Source organism: Cygnus olor, chromosome 12 (genome assembly GCF_009769625.2).
Source record: "Cygnus olor isolate bCygOlo1 chromosome 12, bCygOlo1.pri.v2, whole genome shotgun sequence".
NCBI classification, from domain to species: Eukaryota; Metazoa; Chordata; class Aves; order Anseriformes; family Anatidae; genus Cygnus; species Cygnus olor.
The window spans coordinates 21,759,826-21,784,970 of NC_049180.1; the positions used below are offsets into that span (position 1 = coordinate 21,759,826).

The window sequence follows — 25,145 nt, forward strand, 5'->3', positions numbered from 1 at the left end:
TTCTGCAAAGTGACAGCCTGCTACTATTCCCTGTGTTTTATCGCAGAATATACACTGAAGTTTATAAAGATCATAGGAAAACCCAACCTCTGAGTGAAGCACTAAGAAGGTATTTTTAAAACAGTCTGGCTCAGAAACTCCTGATTTATAGTACACCAAGTAACAATGCAAAAACAATTTTAAATACGTTTGCAAGTACTCCTTCACGGGCCAGGTTTTCCCCTCCCTCAAGTACAATAAATGTACTTCCAAGGAAACTTCTATACTTACTTGTTAAATCTGTTAATTGATTGGACCAGTTGATGTTGTCTGCTTAAGGGATCACCGGCTTTCTCACATGGCTTAGAATTCACTTGGGATTGAAAAGAACAAGTAGATAAAATTACAGGCACACTTAAGATTTTTTTTAAAAATCAGTTCTGAATGAAAAGTGATATCTACTGACATTTGATGTAAACTTTTACGGTAAAACTATAATAGTAGTAACTTGAATCAGTCACCATTTCTCTTTGGAAACTTCAAAGCATTTTATGTTCTGGGACAAAGCATTCTTGATCAGATTATCATGACTGGCCAAGCTTCTGAAGACACTATATAATTCTGGACTTTCAGAATCTTAATTCCAATTTTTACAAACCTGAAGTAACTAACACACACGTGCTATTCTACCTCTTCATTAGTATTACTTAGTCATGTTTTCTACTGGTCTTTTTGAAAATATTCCTATACTATCTGAAAGGACTGTCTCAGTCTTTGGCATCAGCATACAGTGATAAATTTTAACAAAATATTTACATTCTTTCCTCAGGAAGCAGACAACAGTTATTATGAAAAGTCTAACTAAAACTTGTAGATGCTGAAATGAGCACTACTTCTCCTTATTTTCCCTACTTCCTGGTCACACAGCCTCATTCCCTTCTTTCCACAGTTGTGGTGGCAGCAGACCCTTTGCTATGCTGAGTTATCTAGCTCAGCTCAAAAGTTGTTACATCTCTTGCCCCACATTAGTGAACTATATCAGCTGGGAAATCCTCTGAGAAACTTCCGAGGCAGCGTAAGAAAGCAGTGGATAAAGAGAACCAGAAGCTGAGGAAGGGAGGGAAGAGGTGGCGATGGACCAGGAGTAACACCACTTCTTCTAAGTGAGCCACTGCATCAGCTCAGCTGTGCTGTCAAACTGGTACCATGTGTCTCAACATATTTGCTTAGACTGTACTATATATGCTGCCATTTATAGAAATACCTTCTTTTGCAAATCTTGCTTGTTGACCTAGAAAGCTTTGTAGCTTTTAATTTCTGTCCCATAACCTGAGAGACAGTAACAAATTGAAGTATCACTCCCTAATCTGTTTTAGCGCAATATAAATGATAACTACAGGTGATTTAATCTGTTTTACTTTGCACTGAAATGGACAAGAATTACATGGTTAAATGCTTTTGTATGTAAAATTCCACCCACCATGCACCAAACAAGTGAAAATTGAGTCTGCGGAAGCAAGTCTGCTGAGTTTAGTTATAGTATTTTATGTGTTCCAGTAATAAATATGAAAAATAGTTTGCTGTTCGTTAATGATATGTAAATCATATTGCCACATATGAATTCCTAAATCTTGCTATTCATACCAGTGGAAATTGGACATGTACCTTTTCTTCTTATCTTGATAGTAGCATTCTGCTCATATTCCTTTTCTCTCTCTGCTGATGTAGGTACATAGCTTGGTGCTGTTTCCAGCAACTTAATGATATTTGAATTCTTAATTTGAAATTTTTCACCAGTATTAAAAAAAAAAAAAGGAATAAAAAGCACAATTTAGGATTCTAGTCTATGCAGAGCATGTTAACTGCCAAAATGAATTTAACAAACACAAAAGTACCTCTTTATAAATACGAACTTTAAATTGTATCAGTCTGACTAGGGACAAAACCAGTGTTCTCTAAGCTGCACTGTGCCGGAATGCTTTTGTAGTCCTGGATTACTATTTTAAATTACACAATTTACAACTAAGATATTTATGATTAAATTATAATACACATACTGAAATTGATGCAATACAGAATTCTGCGGCCATTATGCTACATCTCAGAAGCTACTTAAATGTATAAAGATAGGGATCATGCATCAAATCATTTAAAGAGTGAAATAATGCTGTATAATCTAGTACTGCAGAACGTCTTTTTTTTTTCAACATCAGAGTTGTTGATGGTCAGATAAAAGGTATCAAAAAGCACAAAGGAAGAAACACAGTAGGTAGAACAAGAAGATTGCTGGCAATGTTACTGATGAGAACAAGGTGTTCATTTTCCTATAGCCCAAGCATCTCTTCTGCTCGCTTTGCCACTGTTGGCATAGATTTTAATGTCATTTTCATACACATATGTGCTTTCACTCTTTCTAGACTCATCTTTCTTGTCTAGGATAATTTATTTTAGAAACACAACAGGTATATTGTACATAGGGCAATAAACAGACATCTTAGTCTTTATGTCATACAACTGTTAAATACAGAAGTCTTGGCTAATGATGGGCTGAAAATGTTGTGACAAACAGTTATATTTGTTTTCTTTCTTATATTATGCCTACGGAACCTGAAGAAAATCTAACCTTGGAAACAAACTTTCTGCACTCACCGGCTCAGCACAGTCTGCAGGGGTACAGTTCCTTTCATTCCTTATGTGCGTCATGGCACCATTCTGAAGCAGCAAGTCTACCAGGGCTTCGTTCTTCGCTATCACAGCTTCGTGCAGTGCTGTATTTCCTTTGGCATTAGAAAGGTTAACAGAAACTCCATGCTGGACAGCAAAATAAAATAGAAGTTATAAAGAAAGAGCAGCATAAAATGGAGATAGCACATTATTATTCTGTTTCTCTCCCCTTTCAGTTTCCACATATCAATGCGAACAATACAACAGCAGCCTCGTGGCTGCATGCAAAAACAGAAAGCATATGCTAGCAATCACCAGTTCAATAATAAGCCACCTGGCCATATTATTTCCTTCTCTCTCACAGCCACAATTTCATGGATAAGCTCATTTCATTTTTTGCATGTATCTACTATATATTCCAAGTTTAAAAGAGATCAAAAAAAAAAATCACACAGAATGCAAAAAACTCTATGCAATATAATCCTAAGCAAGAAAACCTGCCATCTGCCACAGAGAAGTTCCATAAAAGCAGTTAGCTGTACAATAGCAAAGTAATATTTATCTAATCAAAAGCTATGAATGGAGGGGGTTGATGGAAGTGACAAGAACAAATACTCTCCATTTTTTTCTGAGTAGTTTCGATGGAGAAATGCTTAAAAATATACTAATCCCGAGTACTACATAAGCACAGATATCACATACAAAAATACTATTTTGAACATTGTTTTCAGTGATCTTACCTGTAACAACAAGGCAGTAGTCTCATACTGACCATTCAAGCATGCATAAATTAAAGGAGTATTTCCATATATATCCTTTTTATTTTGTTTAGCATTGTAATCCATCAGACACTTCACCACCTGTTGGAAGAAGTAACAACTTTTTAATTTAAGATCTAACCACGATCACACAGTGAAAGTCCCTCCCACTTGTCTTTAAATATATATAGTTATTTTTTAACTTAGAATGAAAAAAGAGATGGAAAAAAAAAAGATTGGAGAAAAATCTCACCTTTGCCAAACAGACGGTAAACATAAGCATCTATTACTATCATACCAGTTTTCACATTTTAGCTCACACTTAAAAAAAAAAAAAAAAAAGGCAGTTGAAGAAAGGCTAGAAAAAAATACAACAACAAAAAATACAACGAATATTCATTAACCTACAAGTTTGTGTTGTATTCTTGTTTCCTTCTTGCTTCTGTAGTGTTTTGTCTCTCCATTAGCTTCATGATTCTCACTATTTTTACTACTTGCATTTCTCAGCTCCTTACTCTTAAGCCACGTTTTCTGTATTTTCCTACTTCCAGTCTCCTATCTGCACCTGCTTTTTCCTGGTTGGTATTCTTCCTATCTCATGTACTTCCTCTCCTGTACTAATATCCTACTCTCAATAGCTCATGCTTCTCCTTCATTGCTATTGCCTCCCTGACCTCAAATTAGGGATGAGGTTATCAGCTACCCTACGAGCTCACTTGTCCCATAATCTACTAAAACGAGTTACCTTATTGAAAATATAGTAAATATTTAACAGTGTGGCAAACTGAAATTTCTAAGTCTATAGCATCAACAGATGCATACATATCCTCCTTGAACAGGAAGAAGGGAGGAAGGGAAAAAGCAAACATACAGAAAGATTCAGCTGCACAATGTATGTTTAAATGTTTGATTTAAGATGGTACCATTATTGGCAGCACCTTCATCAAAATGGTATTTTATACCATTAGGATAAAATGGTTGCCTACTGAAACTGCTTCATTGGAAAGAGCCTTACAGAAGATTTTAGAAATGAAAAAGAAAAAGCAAACATTAAATGAATTTTAACTGTTACTGGTTTAGTCTTGTTGCTAATTTCACAAAACAGCTTTTTGCTGGTGGTTAAATGTTAAATAGCTTGTATTTAAAGAAGAGGCTCAATTACCTGGAAGTGACCCTTCTGGCAGGCTAAGTGAAGAGGAACTGCTTGTTTAGCATTCTTGGCACTGACACTGGCTCCATGTTTCAACAAGAGAGTGACAAGTTCAGAGTGTCCATGCAGTGCAGCCATATGCAGTGGTGTAAAACCATCTTGGTTTGAAACATTTACACCAAGTCCATTAGTACGGATCCTTGCAAATTTCTGTTGAGGAAAATATACAACAAAACTATATAATTAATCATGTTACTTTCTATTGACCAAAGAAACAATCAAATTCCTAAGTACACATCAAATGGGCAGACAAACATTACAAAAACTTCTGCTACAGAACCTAATTTGAGACCTTCAGGAAAACAGCTAGTAAACCAGAGCAGCTCAGTAGTACTTTTCAAGAGAATAGTGAGTTTTATTTTTCTCTCTTTTCTTCCAACACGATAGCTTCTTATATAGAAATTCCAGTCAAAGTATTTATTTTTTTTTTTAATGTAAAACTATAGCTGTTAGGATGCTGTTATAAATGGAGAGTTGGTGTTAATATTATGAGTTACGTTTCATAAACAGACCCTCATGCTCTTGCAGACAGACACTATGCACCTACTTGACTGCTACATGAAGTTCTAGGTAATACAGACAAAAACTGAAAATAAAATCAATTTTAGTCATATGGAAGTAACATTGGCCCAGAACACAGACACCCCTGGGGAGTAAAGATGAGAAAACTACCTGGAACACAGCTTACACAGTACAGAAAATCTATTTTCAACTGCTCTCAAAAACTGTGTGGGTGCCTAATGTTCACAGTACTAGATAATCCTTCATTCTGCCTGTCCTCAGCATTCTTTTAAAATGTGTGCCTAACCAGATCAGTTAATAAGTTCCTTCTGCTTTTCATTCAGTAGGCAAGTAAATTCCACTGCAAGTGCTATTCCTTCCCCTGATACCAGTAAAACTTCAGTCTCAGGATCAGGCATCTTTATCACCTGACCTCTGTACTCAGAAGTGCAAGGACACAGGCTGTCAGAGAATAAACTACTGTGGGCATGTGAAGCATTTAAGGACAACTAGCATCCTCTTACCCTGCACAAATTAAATGTAAGGTAGCAGTGAGGAATTTAGAAAAACTTAATCCTTTTTTTTTTTTCCTGAAAATTTATATTTCAGTTTATTTTGCAATGACTTAGCCAGTTATGTACACCTTAAAAGATAGCAATTCTTCCTGACTGAAGGGCAAGTAACTGGTTACTTCCAAGAAGCTTGAATCATTCCTTATTTTTAAAATGTGTATTTTAAAACCTGTTTTTCCTCTATACTCCACGATAAATAAAGAAAAGGAAGTCTTTGCAATTTTATTTAATCTCTGAAGAATTTTTGGATACATCTTGTATGAAAGATGTCATGCAATTAAAACAAGGTTTTATCAATGTTACATCGATTATAGGATTAGTAAATATTCCTTGCTAAACTGATTACTAACAGATAAGTAGATACGCCGACAGTTAGCAACATAAACTATAAGAGGACCAGAAGAAACTGAGGCTCAGGAAAGTATAGTTCCCATTTATTCAAAGGTGCTCAAACCTTAATGGCAGCAGTCCACATATTCTAAAAGCAAACTGCAAAGTTTTTTCACTCCATTAGATTATCAAGCAAGCCTTTGAACACTTAATCCTGTGCCCAAACTTTTCCACAGTTTAGTTAAAAAGAGAAAATTTAATATCATCAGGTGAGCTCTGTTATGGTCTGTACATATTTTATTACTTTTTGGACAGAGATACAGAAGTGCTGGGCAATATGAATGCTATTTCTCTAGAGCTAGAAGTTAAATTATATGAACACAAATTATTCTTTTTATAGAATGAATATTCCAACCTTTTGTGCTGGCCCACATTTTGCGCACTGGCACAATGGATGGCAGAATTCTGGTTTTGATGTACCGACTGTGTCATCTTCATCTTCCAAGTCTTCCTCCATCCATTCCAATAGATAACGTACCTGGTATAAAAAGCAAGTCTTTCTTTATAGAGCCCAAAGGTTCCATAGCCTGATAAATCTGCATATCAGCATCTTACACAAGCAAGATTTACAAACATATACTTGTGAATAACTCAGGAAGACTATATATCTATTTCCTGGCATCATCTCCCCTAGGCCAAATTTAAAAAATCAAATGTTATTGTTGACAAAGCAGCTAGAAAGTTCACCAAGTATAGCAGTGAAGTAAATTATAAACGACTTCCTGCTTCCTAATCAAGACTTCAGTGTTCACCTCTGCTCAAACCCTCCAAATCCTTTTAGCTGAGATGATGATTAGACCAAGATTTGTGTCAGCTCACGTCAACATGAATTTTGTTTCATCTTTTGCTTTGACAAACATGAGAAGTGACAAGGATAATGATATTTAATCAATATCCAAACTTTGCAGGGGCACTGACTTTTCTTAGGCCTGTAACTTCGCAGGAGCTTGACAGTTTTACTTCTTCCTCAATGTATAATGCCTCCTTTTTGAGAGAGAGGCCCTTCAGTGAAGCTAGTTTTAGGATTCAGAGCATTCCTATGCTATCTTCCAGCAGTGATGCTTACTGCATTTCACTCTGACCTTAAATTCTATGCAAAAACAACAAAAAAAGAATTAGGAAATACATTTTTACACTGAAATTCATTAATCCACTGTAAACTAAAGACATCTCAGAATTAGTAGTGACTGTATTAAGACTCCATTATTGCACCATCTCACCATGTTATGCCCGACACCTATCTCGTGTATCATTCTGGGTTTGTACTACGCTCAGTGAGGCAAGACTCTTCAATAGCCACTTTCCCCTCCTGTCACAACTCAGTACTGGTACTCTCATTATCCAAATGCACATCTCTCAATATACTGATACCAGAGTCTCACCAAAAATCTGAACATGCTAATCCCATGCATTATCTCTATCATAACAGTGGAATAGCCTTTTTTTTTTTTTTCATTTTTGGTAAAAACATTGAACGTACACACACTGAAGTATCTCAGGAAATCATTCATAATCTCGTTTTGCCAGTTAACCTTATCATCTAACACCTCCTTTACATTTCAGAATAACACACTTTCTGGAATATATAGCAGAGCTAAATTGTACCGTGTGCCAGACTTTTAGCTGTTCCACAGGAGTTCTTTTATAGAGAAGACTTTTCTTTTTCTTTTCTTTTTTTTTTTTTTTTTTTTTTGCCACAGTGTACTGCTGACCACCAAATCCAATCATTACGAATGAAAGACCAAAAATTGATGTTAAGCAGTATTGACTACTACTACACAATATTAACTTTTAGGGTCATATAAAGCTTTCTTACAAGCAACATACAATGGGCTAAGGCAATTCTTAACAATCTCCACCCATAATGGATCTATAATCATCTACCAATTCAGCAGCCACTAAACATATAAAATGTATAGCTTGAGAACCTCCTCCCAAAAACCTACTACATAACTCTGAAACACATTTTGAGAATAAAGCTTAACATATTCTAGGTAGATCCTCCCTCCATGCTGTCCTCATATACTTTTTTCCCCACTAAAGACACACAAAATTTATCAAAGCAAGCTAAATTTTATATTCAAAATGCAGAATTGTTTGTCATTGGGTCAGCTAATTAAGATTAACATCATTATTTCCAATCTAAAGTATAAGTGCTTTTGAAGTTTGCAGGTGCTACGATGATGACACAGGTTATTTTCTTTGGCTTCCTGAACAATCACAGCATATTTTATTTTTTTAATCTTCCAGTTCCATAGCACTTTTTTTAATGCCTCCTCTTTGTAAAGCTCAACTGGCTGTCACAGTGGAAATCTACAACAGCACTAATGACCCTTCTGATGCTTCTGTTCCTATGGAGACAGACCTCAGGCCATCAGAAGAAGATAAGAACTTTTAAATAACCCTTTTTTTAATAGATATGCAAGCTGTGACCTTGCCATCCAATTGGACAGTCCTCATTACAATGAACAGTTTTACATGAACTTGAGTAATGTGGAAAGTACTGTAGTTAAAATGACTTGGGGATATGGAGTGAAAATTCTTGGTAGAAAATGAGCTCTACATGACTGTTTCTGAAGGAAGATACTTAGCAAAGCATTCTTCATTTAGTATTATTTACAAATAGCTTCCTCAATTTGAATGACTTAAATGTGAATATTCAACAGCAATTCTAAGACTCACCATTTCCAGATCTCCATCAGCAACTGCTCTGAGGAGTTTTTCCACCTATGTATGAAGAAAACAATTTATTTGCTTTGTTAATATTCATATTAAGCTGTACATGGAAAATCCTGTGTCCTTTATTAACCCTCTAAGCTCACGTAGTAGGATTAGTGCTGGCCCATTTCATATTTGTTAATAAAATTTTAAAGAAAAAAAACTTCTTCCTTTATGAAATACAAAAGCTGTGAATATGCAGCCATTTGATGATCTCTGACTTGCTCAGTTAAACAGCATTTACCTAAACAAAAGACATGTAAGCTAATACACATCATTATTCTGCTTCAGCAGGAACTGACCATACATTTCTGTTGTGAACCTAACACTATAGAAAAATCTACTCAGGACAAACTCCTACGCTGATGTACACTACTACTGTCTGGGCTCTTGCTGAGCTACTATATGCTACCAAAAGCACGAAGGATGGCAAATTGTTTTATTTTACTAGACAACAAAGAACAGTTTAAGACCGATAAGATGCTTTCCAATTGCCCACTTCACATCTGCAGATTATTGGTTTATTCCTATGTTAAAAACAAGCATTTATAAACCTAGCTTGATTGTAAGGAATACATTTGTTTTCTTACTTAAAATGTTTGATATTTAAATATCAAAGGGTATGTTAGCACCAGCAAAAGCCAAACCTCTTCAACTCAAGACAGTTTTCCCAGGGGAGCAACAAGTCCAATTGAATAAAAACATTCAGGCCAGCTAACGTCTGAGCGCACCTGCTTTGTGTAGGTATTCTTCTGCTTATGAGTTCTGCATGGGAGAAAGGGGCAAGTGGGCAGAGGGAACAAGGTGGTGCTTCCCTGCAAAAGAGATGGTAATTGCTCTGCAGTGCACTGATGCCATTCCATGGATCCCTCCCTATTGCTCGTGAAAGCAGGACAATGAGATGTACTTGTCTCCACACCTCTCCAATTCTCTACTTTCACATTAAAGAGTTGGGATCTGATCTGATAGGAATGGCACAGTTGCCAGTGAAAGGTCATGGAGACTCCATTAACATTATCACTAGGCAGCTTGTTTGGCATCTGCAGATTGTTGAAGAATCATTCAATAAGCTTTGGGAAAGACTGATTCATCATCATAGCAAATTATTCTAGTACTGTGCCATTATCACCAAAGATGCTGCTGTGTGAGCAAAGTTGTTTCAATATTAAGAAACACCATGCAAGCTGAAGATGTCATGGAGCTAGTCACACTTCAGTCTTTCTCTGGAAATGACTACTTTGTTCATTACAGCTGCATCTCAACATGCTTGTATCAAGTGTTCTGTATACTGTACAGAAAGATATAATTGAGAGCAATAAAATATTTTTACCTCCCACTGTTCCAGAAAGCATGCTACTATTCTTGGAGCAGTCCTTTTAGATAGCACATGTGACAGTATCACTCAGAGGAGGCATTATTACTCATAGAATAGAAATAAATGGACACTCCTTGAGAGTTCATAGCTCTACTTATGTTACTAATTGCAACTTGTACATCAGTAACATTGAGCTTGTGTTTCACCATTACAGCACTTCAAGCAGTCTTCACTTTCCTGGAAGGGTGGGGAGGAAGGGAATTGCTTATTTTCAACTAAGTTGAAAGTAGTCCACTTTAGTACAAACTAGTTGTTATTCACATTATAACTCTAGCGTATTCTGTGAATCAGAAATATTTATCAGACAGCTGATAGCAAAAAAATACTGTTTTTAACTTTTTGAAAGGCACGAATGGACAAATTATGATAAACTGTACATTTTGTGAAGAAACTATCAGCTTCTTTCTACAGCATTTCTGTAAAGAATTATATCATTTATTGCTTTAATGTCAGGTTACAAATACCAACAATATTAAATATATTTAATAATGTTACATTTGGATAAACAGAATGGTTAGGTAGGCCCAGATACAGCTAACGGATGCAGAGCAGCTTAACTCTACAAGAACAGAAAGTGACTTTTAAGGAAACTTCAGAATCTCTCTGCAACCATGCAGAGTAGAAAGGGGATCTCAGAGGATCTAAATCTGAGCCAGTCATCTAAACTCCCTCTCTGGTAACAACAAAATAGAAGGCAGTCAACAAACAACACCTGAGTCCAACTCAGCTCAAACAAACATCTAAGGTGTCTGAGATGAATTGCTCTCTGGAGGTACTAATTTCTCTTTACCGATTAAGGAGGAAAATAGATGACTAAACAAGTGTCTGTCAAGACGATTGTCTGTCAGACATCTGAATGTAGTTAAGCTGTATCCCAGCCTCTGCACATGTACACCTAAAACGGACAATATGTATTACAGAGATCTGTACTTCCCACAGATTTCCCTTGACACGGCTCCCTAATCATATAGAATAATGTCACCAGAGAATGTAAAGTTTTTCACAATTTTCAGGGGTCAGTGTTATCACACAGAAGATGCCTAAGACCCACAAGTTCCACTAATTTATTTCCAGAAGTAACAACTTCCTTGTTCTAAAAACTATCTCAGGCCCTAGCAGTGGAGAAACGTATAACATCTGTTATGCAGCTTATAGATGATTTATTATGAGTACTTAGGGTAAAATGTCTGCTACTTGCATTTCTCCATCTTTCCAGCTTGCTTTCTCCCTCCTGTGGAAGAATAGAACTCTCCTTTAAATATAAAAATAGATTAAACAGAAAGCCAGGTGATGAAATCTACTGTAATTCACTTGCATACTCAGTTTTCCTGTTGCTGAACAGAATTTATGCTGAGAATTACTAGTTCCGACAAGAGGAAGTTCCAAATTTACATGCTTAGTTCTTTTACTCTCTGTTGTAAACAAGCCACATACAAGACAAGACGTATGCCATGACTGACTCATTGAAGCAAAAAGTTTAATTCATGCGCAGTATTGATTAATAAAGATTTCACTGCATTCCTTTAATTCATTATCTAAGCCTTGAAATCTGGAAAACCAACCTTACCAATTTCCTATACTTCCAGTGGCATTCCCTTTATGGAGATCTCTCAGGATTAGGTCGTTGCCTCTTTGCTTAGTAAGAATAACAGCAGTGAGCCCATGTGAAACTTGGCAAACAGAAATGACCTAAAGCTGGATTACAGGAGGAGGTCATTAACCTCAAGAATATAAGGTGTAAGCTGCTTGTAATCTTTTTCCCTGGCTTAAACTACAGTCTTAGCTCTCAGGAGTGATACATTTGTTCCCTCAAGGAAAAGCAAATCCTCAACCTAACAGGTGTATATTAGACCTTATTTACAGAGCTTGACTCTGCACAAACAGGGAGGTACACTCCTACATTAAGGCTCTCAGAGTAAATGACACTGAAGCATGAATTAATATTGTCCAATCAAACTTTACATCTTTGAGTTTCTTGAAGATTTTTAAAAAACAGGAACTTTTGAAAAGAAAAAAACATTTCAACAGAAGGAAGAATTTCAATGAAGAAATTATATGGAAAGAAACAAAAATACTGAGAAGGTCATTTTGGAAAAAAATGGACCAGGAAGATCAAGAAAAAATAAACAGAGAAATATCAGGAGTGATGATATGACAATCTTGGGAGGACACAAATGGAAAGTATGGATTTGAGATCCCACACAAGAAAAAGCCAAGACAGAAAACTCAGAGAAGAAATCTTGGTTGGTACAAACAAAGCAAAACCAGTAAAAACATATGAAATATATTCAGTAGATAGTCTGTACTTCTTCACACTTCACAAAATTGATATCCTATGCCTATTTTAAAAACTTGTCCTAACATTCCAGTTTGATACATTGTTTGCCAGTATGCTTGTATTAGTTTGTTTTCCCTGAGAGATTCTGTAACCTAACAATAGCATTTAATTCTTGGTCAAGACAGCAAGGTCCTTGGGACTACTGACTGCCGTTATAATTATTTTAAAATTCAACAAAATCTCAAATTATGTCATTAACTGTGGTAAATTTGAACAACTACTCCAAACAAGCTTTCAATTTTTCCCCAGAAATATACAGCAGAGCAGTTGATAAGATAGAAAAATAAGTATTGAGATACTAAGGTGAGAAGCACCTTAGGACAGCAGCTTCTCATTTTCCAAGCCTGAGAAAAGGCTACTTTCTGAAGAACCAGTTTAAAACAGGGTTGCAAAGTATCACTCTCCCAGCTTCCTTCACTTTGCTTATACCTCAGTCTTACCTCTTTATAACTGTTTTTTATTTCTTCTTGTCTTGTATCAATTGATGCTGATGACAAGCTTGAGACAGATGATCCTCTGCTGAAAGTTTCCACAGAGTGCTGAGGAGACCTAAGTGGTGACTTCAAGTTGGCAAAAAAGCAAACAGAGAAACTTACATTATCAGATTAAGCATGTTAAACACAAACAAGTTTAGCAACTTGTACTGGTTGTTACCTCAGAAGCACTCTGTCCCCTTTCAAACGTTAGATAGTTTAATTCCATCAGTGACAAAATCTGCATAAAAATATTAATAAAGAAAACCAATGTAACTCCACTGATGGAAACACAAATTAGCTGACAACCTAATACTAGTAACAGATTATCACTGAGCAAATTAAAAGTACCAGTTTACAATTTTATGGTCTGTACTATAGAGAGACTGCATTCATGCTATTAGATTTAAAATATGACCCTTCTTCCTCAAAGGCAAGCATACATTTCCACTTTATTCATAACAGACCACAAAAACCTGTTAACAGGTAAGCATCTACACGCCTGTGGAATTGCATCAGAAAGAACTCAAAGCTGGAAGATAAACAGGAGTACCTTGGAATTTAATGCACACTGTAGGGACGTCTCTTTCATCCGGTTTTGAATATCTGGATTTGCCCCATTTTGCAAAAGCACTTCTATGATCCCTTGATAACCCCAACGAGCAGCTATATGGAGAGGAGTATCTCCCTTTTCATTGCCAGTATCTAATCTACAGGAACGAACATCATAGTAGACTAAAGCTTTGACACACTGGAAAAAAAAGGAAAGCCATCAATAAAATATAGTATCATCTCTCAATTCATGTAACATGCGCAATCCTAAACAGGTTGTTTTCACAGCTACTCATATAATCCTTTGCCTAAAAGGCAGGCTTTTATGGTTCAGTGCCATTAACGAAAAAGTTAAAATCAAATAACTAAATTTGCACAATAATACTATCTTTAATGTGAATGCATAATAAAAATTGCTATGAACTACTGAATAAAGTCCTAATTTACAGAATTAAATAGCTACCCTCCGAATCTCTTTTATTTACTTTTTCACACATGCAAGTTTAGTGCAAACTGGCATCACAGTTTAATTCCATTCCATTAGGATGTCCATTTAGTTTGTCACAAAACAATTACTTACATCCTCATGACCATAAGTGCAGGCTAAATGAAGCGGAGTATTTCCATTATTGTCTTGGACGTCAGTACTTGCCTTGTAGTGCAATAAGAGAAGCTTAGGAGAAAAATGAAAAATAGACATCTAAGTAACTAAAAAATTAATGGACAAACAATTGCTACTCTGTATATTCCTTTAGGTTTCTAGTATGATGAAGCACTTCATGAAAAACTGTCTAGGTCTCTCCTGCTTCAAATAGTAATACAGTCCCTCTTGGCATTACTGCACTGTTTTTGCCCCACCCTGAGAACCAAATAAAAGCTGCTGCTTACATATTCAGAGTTGTCATTGAAAAAATGAATCACCTACTGCAGCGAACACTGCAACATATATGCTACATGCTAATTTACCCTGTATATTAAGAGCCTACAGAAGTGAAGATAAATTAATTTAAGCAGTAGTAATTCAAGGATCTTAGATATACAACATTCAAGTACACAATAATTAACATACACAGTCTATCCTAAAAACAATTTGAAGTCGTTTAATTAATCACAACGACTGCAGTGGCTCTTTTGCCTTAATCAAGAGCAGAAAGTTAACAGGCTCTCCATTTGTACTATGTACCAGAGGTTTGTATTAATAAAACAGATGAATTATCAGGCATACATACCTGCCAATTACTTGGTTATTATAAATAGCAGAAAACCTTCTAATATAGGAAAAAATAAAATATGCAAATACAGACGCTGAGAGATTCTCAATTCTGACAACACATACAAATCTAAGTAAAACCTCAGAAGGCCTAAACGACAGTAACAGTAGAGCAGCTTAGTAAGAGTCATACATTTATTATTTAGGTTAAGTATTTGATTTTATTTCTAACTAAGCCTTTTAGTACTTACTGTAACATTTTGATATCCCTTCTGACAGGCAAGGTGAAGCGGAGTTGAACCATGGTAATCTGTAGCATTGACAATGGCTCCTTTTGCGACTAGTAAATCCACTAATGATGTTTGCCCTTGAAAAACATACAGTCATTAAAAGAGAAAAGTAAACTTTGCAAAAGAATATTGCTATTTTTCATACTTAAACATAATATCCTGCATTTTGCATACTATGTTTCTACATACTATATATTTGCTTCCTACTTCCTTGGTATTTGTTTTTCCTGTTGCATAGTAAGGTCAGATCTCAAGGTCAATGCTCTATAAAAGAACCTCCAGCTAAAAGCAAATGACATTTGTATCTTATGAGTAAGAAAAGGATGTGAAATAAAGTCATGTCACACAAAGCATTCTCATGTTGGGATTCACGATAATAATAAAAGAAAGGAGGTAGTTAAAAAAACTCAAAGAGAAAGTTAATGTATCTTCTAATAAATGTAACATCCATAGCATGGTGAACATTACAAGTCAGGAGATAGTACAGATCTCCCATGCATAGTCGGCTGCAGTACAAAGAAATTATTAATTTTTCAATCTGCCAGTTCTTTAAAAATGAGACTGTTTTCTGATGACACATTTTTACTTTTTTCACAACTGAAGGACTACTGTAGTAAACACTAAGGCAAAAGTAAACAGTCAGCAAACGAACAATAATCTACTCATAAGAAACTGAGCTTAAATGAAAATTCAGTAACCTCAGTGTAGGCCAAGATACCAGTTCCCATAGCTAATATGCAGAAAACAATTTAATGCAAAATTCACTGTATAATGCAATGTTGGAAGTGACACTAACATGAAGATAAAGATAATAAGGAGAAGAAGGTATTAATGAAAAAAACAACAATACTCACCACAGATAGCAGCTATATGAAGTGGTGTGTATCCCCGGTCATCTCGGGAAAATGGGGTGATAATGGAAGGATCATTCAGTTTCCTGTAAAACGATTTAAAAGCAGCTCAGTTATCTATGCTGCAGGGGAATGAGGAGATGAAGAGATAAATTATTCTATACAGATCTTTACATACTGACAAATTGTTCTATACAGAGCTTTATACTTGTTGAGAGTGTTTTTCTCCATGATGTGTAAGTTAGGCTCAAGAGAAGAAACATTCCGCACTACACTCATCCAGAGACATACAGCCTCCATCACAAAATTTGCCTGGTTCCAGGGTATTCAGTACCCTCCTAATATTTCTTCTGCTTTTTGAAACCATATGAATGTATGCTCTCTCTTATATTCTGAAGTGCTCCCAACATCCTCTGAAACTGAAAGCAGCATGATTTCTAAAGGAAATCTTAGATTAAGACTTGTACCTAGCTTTTCCTGTATTTGCAGAGATGAAAAGTGCTTACCCAGAAACTAGCTTCTCGCATTTGTCACAGTAACAAAGTGGATGACACATTTTTTGTATGGTGTCCTTGTCACTGTCACCTTGACTTAGTAATCGCTCCACTTCCTCCTGATTACCTGAAGCAATATGCTACAAAATGCCAAGGAAAGAGAGAGAATGAGGAACCGATATAAAAAGCGTTTAAAAAAAAAGAAAAAAAAAGTAATTTACTAAAGCACAAAACCAAAGGAACTGATTATTAAAGACATGTATTCAAGCATTAGAAAGCAGAAATTAACAATGTCACAGCACAAAACCCCTTAACAGGCATTCAGTATTAAAAAGAATGTTCTTGGCTTACTACGCTTTCTATAAAAAAAATTAAAACAATTCCCATTATTCTCTTTAGACTCAGTCACAAAATTGAGCTCCCCCTGTGCAAAAAACATTTCTGTACAATTACTAAGTCTCTAGCCATGAGCTGCAAACACACATAATTAGAAGTTCTGCTTTATTTCCTTGTATAGGCAAAATTCCTTTAGAATGACAATATGAGATTAGTGCATAATATGAAGTAGCTGTCAGGTGACTGCATTTAGATTATTTTAGAAACCTCTTTAATTTTAAGCACTGAAAGTAGTGAGAGACCAGCAGCTATATGTGCTTTAAATGGGCTGATCAACACCAACAGCAGTAGCATTTCATCCTCATCTGAGTCCAAATTTCTTAGGCACTGAAATCCATAAAACTGTTTTAACTTAGTAATGTTTTGGCACAGAAACACAAACACACTTTTAACAACTACTAATATATATTTTGTAGTACTAACATAATTAACACTGCATTAGATTTCAGAAAATCAGAAAGGATAGTATACAAACATGAAATAAATAGTACATACATAATGCCACCATTATTTACCTTAAATAAGCAATCTATCGGAGTAGCAGACATCTGGGACAACAAGTTCATCCTTTGTCTTAAAAGCAGCTTGTCACACAGTCTGACAGATTCCTGAAGGTAAAATATATAGATCAATTATCCACATACAAGCAAAAATGAAGTAGCTTAACATTATTAGCTAAAAAAAAATACATCATCCATTAACCACTTTTTAAACTATTAGTCAGTTTCATATTTAGGATCCTATTTCTAAGGCTTAAAGGACTGCACAACTGCTGTCCAAAGAAAAAATAAGTGGATGTTCACTAGAATATTCCTTTACTGTAGTTCTCCATGAGCTAACTAGGCAACCAGAAAAGACAAGGGCAACAAGAACTGTTGCCTTTTTTTTAAGACCTGTAGAGAAGCTTTCTCATGAACACAAATAAGGATTCTTCACTCTGGAAGAGATTTGACTGTGCAACAGTAGTCTATAAAATCACAGAAAGTCAGAAGAAAACAAAGAAAGAATGATTATTCACTGTTCCTCAAAAAACTGTGACACCCAACAAAATCATCACGTTAGGTTTGGGAAGGCAGTAGGAAGAAGCAAGAGAGGAGAAAATGTTCTCTTGCTGTGGAACTCACTGACATGGGTGCTGCCAATGTCAAAAGTATAAATGGAGTCAAAAAGCCATTTGACAAATTCACGTAAGGCACGCCTACTGGTGGCCACTAAACAGGATCACCCAGTTGTAACTCTAACTCAAAGACACTCATGAACTCTCTGCTGGGTACTGGAAAATAAAAGGTTACGCCACGTGAAGTATTACTCTGCACCAGACTCACTCGTATTGCGTTTCCTACCAGTTTCTTGAAAACAGCAGATTCATCTAAGTAGACATGTAGCTCAACCCCCACAATGGCAGCTCCTATTTTCTGAGAAATCTGAAGATATACTTTAAAAGAATATATATGCTTCCAAAAACAGTAGAAAATTCTCAAGTAAGATTTTGAAATGGCAGCATTGAACATCACATGAAATAAAACCTTAATCCAAAGAAAACACTTTTCTTCACATAAAGTAGATGAAAACATTTACACATAGTCATCATCCAAATATAACCAAAGAAATGACATTCATCGCCAACCACAGACAACGGTTGACCACAATCAGCTAAACCCCTAAAAATGGCAAGACTCCCAGCATCCACCAAACTGAAGATCACTGCAGTTAAGATGAACACACACACAATTATCAGATCAACTTTGATAGTTTAAGATCTATGCTGTGGCTTCTGCAGTAAATACCAGATATAAATAATGTCTGACTGAGCTCTTAACGTGAGTAGCAAGTCAGCATGAACTTTCAGAAACTAGTGAACTGCAACTAAACAAGATCACTTGAACACCAAAAATTAAGTTAGGATTTTCTAGAAATATCATCAAGGAATTTCAAAAATCAGCACACGTCTCTTGTAAAACTGTCTAAAAAGCCCTCCATTGTTAGAGCCAATAACATTGTTAGAAATGTGTTTGTGAGGTCTACAGAGACAATAGCTGAGATCTGTACTTCATGGTAAATTGTCTATAAACAGAATTTCTTTAAGTACTTTAAATATTCATATAGATTTTAGAATAGAAAATTATCCAAGATCACAGTAGAAACTGAGCAGCTACAATCAGAATAATATAGATCTGTTCCCTATCACAACATTAAGATCTCTTTCATAAAGGTCTCTCTGTAAATTCACTAGTCAAGTCAGTTTGTACATTCCTAACACATCTACAAAGCCATGTGGTTGTATGTTTATAAGCTCTCCCTCCCTTATAATATAATTGAGCTGACAGTTTTTAAAGCATAAACTATTTGGGTAGGCATGCTGTATTGTGCTATTTATGCTAAGCTAAGAAACACTTTTTTTCCTTGTACTGAAGGGTGAAAAAACATTAGCACAGACTTCACCTTATTATGAAGAATAAGTTGTTGGCTGATCTGAAATTATTTTTACTGGTTTTGTGTTTAGATGCATGAAGGTGATGACCTTCACTGATTTTTCAAACCTAAGTACTTCAGCAAAAAGTTGTCTTTCCAGAATTACAAGGCATGTAAGTGGCGATCTCCTTAGATAGATTCTTCAGTGTGATCAGGAATAAATATTTGATCAAAAGATCAAAAACTTTTATTAACTAGAAAAAATGTTAAAGCTTTACTACAGATGTCAGTTTCTGACAACTCTCATCAGAACTTCATGAGCTGCTCCCATGTTTTGCATTTTCCCCCCCTCAGAATCCAAATAACCAATAAAATTTAGTGTACTTTTAATGTCGTCCCTTCCACAGTGTGGGAAAATTCAAAGGGCAATTTAAGACAGCAATCCTTACACAGAGAGAAGATCTTTATTTTATTATACGAATCAGAAAAAAGTCCATCTCAGGTGAAACCCTGTGTCTTAAAAATAGTAAGAAAGTGGGAAAAAAAGAAATGGCAGAAGAATTAGATATTGGTCGAAATAGCAAGCAAAATAAGGCCTTCAAAGACAAAAATTGCTTGTAACAGCTTTACTTCAACTCCAGGAGTTACATAAAGTTTTGCTTAGAATGGGACTTTTTCTGGTATGACAGATTTATTTTAAATCTGTATCACCTAGATTTTAAATCTGATCACCTGGATTTGGATATACAGCCAAATATTAATGAGCTTTTTATCTAACACTATTTTCTATACATAGAAAAAAGATATGTACCTATAAGGGTATATCTACAAATAGACCTAATCCAAGACGATTTCCATAGATAATTCAGGACTTGCAAAAAGGATCTCCCACTCTTCATCCCAAAAACTTTATTATCCTTAGCTTGTTAGTCTTCCTTTCCTGATCTCTCCTACGTGCACTTCTTCAGTTCCAACTTCATGGTCACCTACAGCTTTTTCTATGCAAAAATCTAAATACTACTAATTTTCTAGTGCATGGCTCTTACCAGCTCCCTGCCTCAACCTTCTGAGCTAGGTCTTGCTACATATTAGCTGTGCATAGAAATTTAACAAGGATCCAATACTCATTAACTGGAATCCCATTAAATAAATTTGACAAGCACCAGAAAATAATATGGAGTTCTCTTGTGCCATCAGTTACATACTTCTCTCCTCCTCTTGACCCCCACCCAAAATGTCTCTCCAAGACTCACATCATCTTGGGTGAAGGAATTCAGCAGGTTTCCAAGTGCTTACTGACATGAAGGTGATATGCCCATGATCCCACAAGGTACACTAGTTCCCTGCAGAGTTCTCCTTCTGTAATTAGCTTCATTATGGATTGGAAAAAAAGCATTCATCAGCTGCCAGAAGCTCTATCTGAAGCCATCTATAAAATTAAATGTAGCCACATGAGGGGCTGTAATGAAGGCCAAGGGCACAGCAATGTTCCTGCTCAGATCCCACAACCCCTTTGAGCACAATCTGGAGACAGAAGCCATGGGACATCAACCTGACAACTGCTGCCCCTTGAAGGTCAAAGCAGCTCTCTTTTACCATAGGATAAAGGAAGTAGGAAGTATCTCAACTAATAAGTCTCTGAAGTGACAGCAACTCCATCAGAAGTTCCTGCCATGTTCTCCCACCTCCTCACTCCCCTTTCTCACTTTCTGTCAAGGAGCTACCTACTACCTAGTTTGTCTCCTCATTGCCTGCCACCTTCTTCTCCCTTTCCATTTACACCAGGGAAAAGGGTAGCGCAGCTCTTTTCTTTTCATCTGTGTTAGAGAGCAAAGGGTCACTCATTTCCTTGTCTTCAGGGTTCTGCTGTTTTTCCATCTAATCTCCAAGCCACATTGACACCTGGGAACTCCCCTCCTCTACTCTGCCTTTCACATTGTTTGCTCCCTATACACTCACTGAAAGTAGAAAGCAGGAAACTAGCACTCCAAGCCTGGAGTTCTTCCAGCTTAGATATGGAAGGAAACATTGCACTAATATACATTGTTCATAAGTGCAGGCAGACACTAATATAAGCAGCATGAGACTGCCCTTATGTCAACTGCACAGAGATATTTCATCTCTCATATTTCAAGACAAACACCTCCCAGAGAAATAAGTCCATTTTTCTGGCAGCAGCATTTATCAAGAAGCTATAGTCAGAGGGCAACCCCAGTAAAAAGAATGCTATCCTCAGCCATGTAAGGAAGGATAGGACCAGGCATTTCACAGGAAGTAGTTTATTTTCTCCAACTTGTTCATATTTTTGTGGAAGACAGTTCTACTTTGGCTTCAGTTCTCCATCCAGACCATCAGCATTGCTATTTGTACATTGATTATTAATGACAGCCAAGTGACTGCAGGAAGCAAAGTTGACTGGCAGGTTGTTTTCCTTTTCAACCAACATTTTTATTTTTTTTCTTAAACAGAATTAAATACAATACAAACAAGAAATACCACAGTCTCTTTACACACAAAATGAAAGTGCCTTTTTTTTGTGTACAAAAACTCATGTGTGACAAGTTCATGGAAAGATCCCAGAAAAGAACAAAACCAAAACCAGCAAGTGACTAAAATGACAGGTAAGTGTTTTTTCTTTAAAGATTGTGCCCCATGTTGTCCCATCCCAAGCGCTGCACACTGAGCCATTGCCAGCCCCTGCTTTACAGTTGGGCAGACTGAGACACATTGAATTCATTCCAATTCCGAGTTCACTCCTTTTGATTTCCACATCAGATCACAAAAATCTAGTTTTGCAATAGTAGATTTTTTTTAAAAGGAATAGTTAAGACTGGATTCCTTTAATAAATAAGCTAGAAAGTGTTAAGATTACAAAAGTTTCTGAAGTCACATCAGTATCATCCTTGATTGGCCTGCAGGGATTTGACCTGAAGGTCTAGCTGCACAGCAGCAAATAACTTACGCATCCACAAGCTTCCTAACCCTGCTAGGTTAGAAACCCTGAGAGCCAAACTTGACCTTCAAGCACCACCTAATATCATACAGTCCTGTGCTCCCATTAAACTATCAACTTGGTGCAGAGTCATCTACACTGCGAACACTTGGTATTTAAACACTATGAAGATTTACTAATTTTACATTACACTGCAATCTCCATTCTGCTAGCCAGGTTTTTTAAAATTAACAAAAGTGTGTAAGCTTGAGCTATGCCTACTCTGACGTACTGCATTGCTTTCACAGCCACAACTACAGGAGGTATTAAAAGCTTATTGAAAATTCAGCTGTTGAAAATAGGTCTGTCATTTTTTCTGATCATATGAAGAGGCAAACTTAACATTTAACTACTTCCTCTAGGAGTGTACAGCAAACAAGTGTTGCTGCAGTACTAGGACTCCATTCTAATATTTTAGCTTCTGCTTCAGGTACAGTTGCCTCCTAACCAATTCCTTAAAGTGGGGAAAAAAAGGAGCTTATATTAGCTGTTTGCTTCTTCTGACCAATTTACCCCTACAGTGGTACAGTCCAACAAGTTTATCAAAATCACATTTAACAAACTTTAAGAGTAGCTTACTGTTGATCTGTCAGAGAGGTTGCCTTGTCGTATATATTCTATTGCAGCCTCAATTGAGGTTAGACAGTATCCCAATTCATCCTTCACTGAACTGCAAAGCCTGAAGTTCTTGATGTAACTCAAGTTGGCCATCCTGAAATAAAAAGTTAAAGCCACTAAAGATAAGATATCACTATAGCAAGATGCACTTTAATACAACAACTCACCTTAGGCAGTCCAGGCAGGCAGTAAATGCGGGTTATGAAAGCTTCTAAAGAAATTGTTAGGCTAGCAAAACCATAGCTGTTTTGAGCTTTGTGAATGGATCAGAACACTACTTCTTTTAACTGTCCAATAAAAATTTAAGAATTGGATATAAAGAACATGAAGGATGGGATAAGGACAGTGGTAAGAGCACATCACAAGTTTCAAGCATGTTACTGTTTCAAGCATCATAAGCACCAGCGTAAATTAATATCTACATATTAAAGGAAAAAATGCTAATATCTGAGATATGGGATACACCAACACAACAACTCAGTTCAGGTACAGATGAAAGGTTTAGATATGTTTTTCCTGGCAGTGGTGTGAGATAAATAGAAGGCCATGAACTAGAAGCAAGCAATTAAGCATTCAAACTATTTCTCTACACAAAGTGCATCGAGCACATAGAATCTGCATAAAGGTTATAGTTCCATCATAGATGAAGTCTATATGGGACATGCAGATCCAGTAAACGGAAGATCCCCCCATTAAAATTGTTTTCTAGACTGGGAATCAAAACATACAGCACTTCCAGAATTCCTGATAGGCCCTTAATTCTGTCACATTTAACACATCTTTGCTGTTTGTCCTACTAAAAATAGCTTATTGCATTACAGCAGCCCCTCTTACACTTTGGGTAGGTTGTTACTAAATATCCAAAAACATTTGCCCCTACAGCACCGTTATGTAAAATACAATTGAGCTATGTATAGCCAAAGAAGTTACATACCAGTTTGGGATTTCTGTTTTTACAAGTAAATAAAGCAAAACAGAGAGAAGATCATCTGCACACACAGCTTCCATGTTAACTAGAAGAAATAAATTACATATATTAGTCATGCCTCTTAAGATTAAGGATCAGCTCTCTTAGTAGACAGTGTATTAAGTAACCAAAGCAGCCTTTCAGAAGTATGTTCTCAATGTCCCTTCAAAATAGGCTGCCAGGAGCCAAAAAATATATACAGTTGCAGTATTTGATTAGCATTCCCTCCTTTCTACACAGGAGGAGACAAAGCACTAGCTCAAAACTTCTTGATTGCAAATGCTACCCTTTAAGTTGACATGCTTTTCCATATCCCAAGAGTCTTCCTGAAGAAAGGAAAGGATGCTGTGAAGGAAGCACTAGTTTAGGATACTGCTCCATTTACCTAGTAGGTATTACCTTCTCTTTCCAGGCTTGATAAAATAAATATCAGATTAGGAGGTCCATCACAGAAAGGCAAGCCTATCACAGAATGATTTCTGTGAATTCAGTGGCACTTTGAATACAACAGATGGAAAGCCTGTCTGACCACCCCCTCAGTAGTGCACATTGCAGAAGATGCATCTCAACAGTATTGATTTCAAGATTATCACAAAGCACAGACAAGAAACACTGAGGATCGCTGCTAGATCATTAAAATGGATCACCCTCATTTCTTCTACATGAGAAAGCGTCCTAACATGTACAAACTTCTCAGATGCTCTAGCTAAAACACACACCTAACCAAGTACCCCATCTTACATCATGGGGAAGCATCTATCTCACATCCATTTTGCTTTTTTGAACACCTGCAAAGTAGACCCCAATCTCACTGTTAGCCCACAAGACTAATTCAAACAGCTGTTTACATACCAAAGTGCTTTGTGCATACTGGCTAAGAAAAATAAAGCTTAAAATCAATTAATTCACTATTTACTTACCTCTTTGGCTAGGAGACTGCATAATAATTTGCACCACTTTTCGTAGGCAAAGTAGCTTCTGTTGAGGGGAAGTACATTTGTTCAGCTGACCCAGTTCTCGTTTTGCGCGTGGTATATTAAAACTATGAAATAATTTGAAATAAATTGTTAGCATACATCACGGTTCCTGTGCAGGATGTCCAAAACTGAAGTTTGAACGTATTCAGAGCTGAAATGAGAAGTGACATAAAAAAATTTCCATCCCCACTCCAAGTACACTTGCACTTCTGCACCCTGTAGAGTGAACCTTAGGCACAAGAACACAAAAGAAAAGGAGATAAAGATCAGCACAACAGCTGCCCTAAAATAACACTTGCAAAGCTTTATTTTTCTATTTCAAATGAATAGAAAAATAAGTCTGCTACTGTCTGAAGGATTCCACTTTTTGGCCTGCCTGAGACCCATTTAAGATAGGATCTCAGTGAC

At 36.4% G+C, this 25,145-nt stretch overlaps 1 protein-coding gene across 4 annotated transcripts in view; it reads right to left on the minus strand.

The window, feature by feature from the left end:
* ANKRD27 (ankyrin repeat domain 27) overlaps positions 1–25,145 on the minus strand; it is a 44,604-nt gene that overhangs the window by 3,694 nt on the left and 15,765 nt on the right. For all 4 annotated transcript variants that reach the window (XM_040571089.1, XM_040571086.1, XM_040571087.1 and 1 more), the window contains exons 10-27: positions 24,681–24,802; positions 23,728–23,806; positions 22,755–22,887; positions 17,287–17,379; positions 16,388–16,515; positions 15,885–15,967; positions 14,992–15,107; positions 14,111–14,203; positions 13,532–13,729; positions 13,160–13,219; positions 12,946–13,065; positions 8,757–8,801; positions 6,430–6,552; positions 4,564–4,761; positions 3,384–3,503; positions 2,629–2,790; positions 1,645–1,753; positions 271–352 (exon numbers count right to left, since the gene is read on the minus strand). In XM_040571089.1, the coding sequence (XP_040427023.1) occupies positions 271–352; positions 1,645–1,753; positions 2,629–2,790; positions 3,384–3,503; positions 4,564–4,761; positions 6,430–6,552; positions 8,757–8,801; positions 12,946–13,065; positions 13,160–13,219; positions 13,532–13,729; positions 14,111–14,203; positions 14,992–15,107; positions 15,885–15,967; positions 16,388–16,515; positions 17,287–17,379; positions 22,755–22,887; positions 23,728–23,806; positions 24,681–24,802 (2,064 nt within the window). The remainder of the gene's footprint in view (positions 1–270; positions 353–1,644; positions 1,754–2,628; positions 2,791–3,383; positions 3,504–4,563; positions 4,762–6,429; positions 6,553–8,756; positions 8,802–12,945; positions 13,066–13,159; positions 13,220–13,531; positions 13,730–14,110; positions 14,204–14,991; positions 15,108–15,884; positions 15,968–16,387; positions 16,516–17,286; positions 17,380–22,754; positions 22,888–23,727; positions 23,807–24,680; positions 24,803–25,145) is intronic.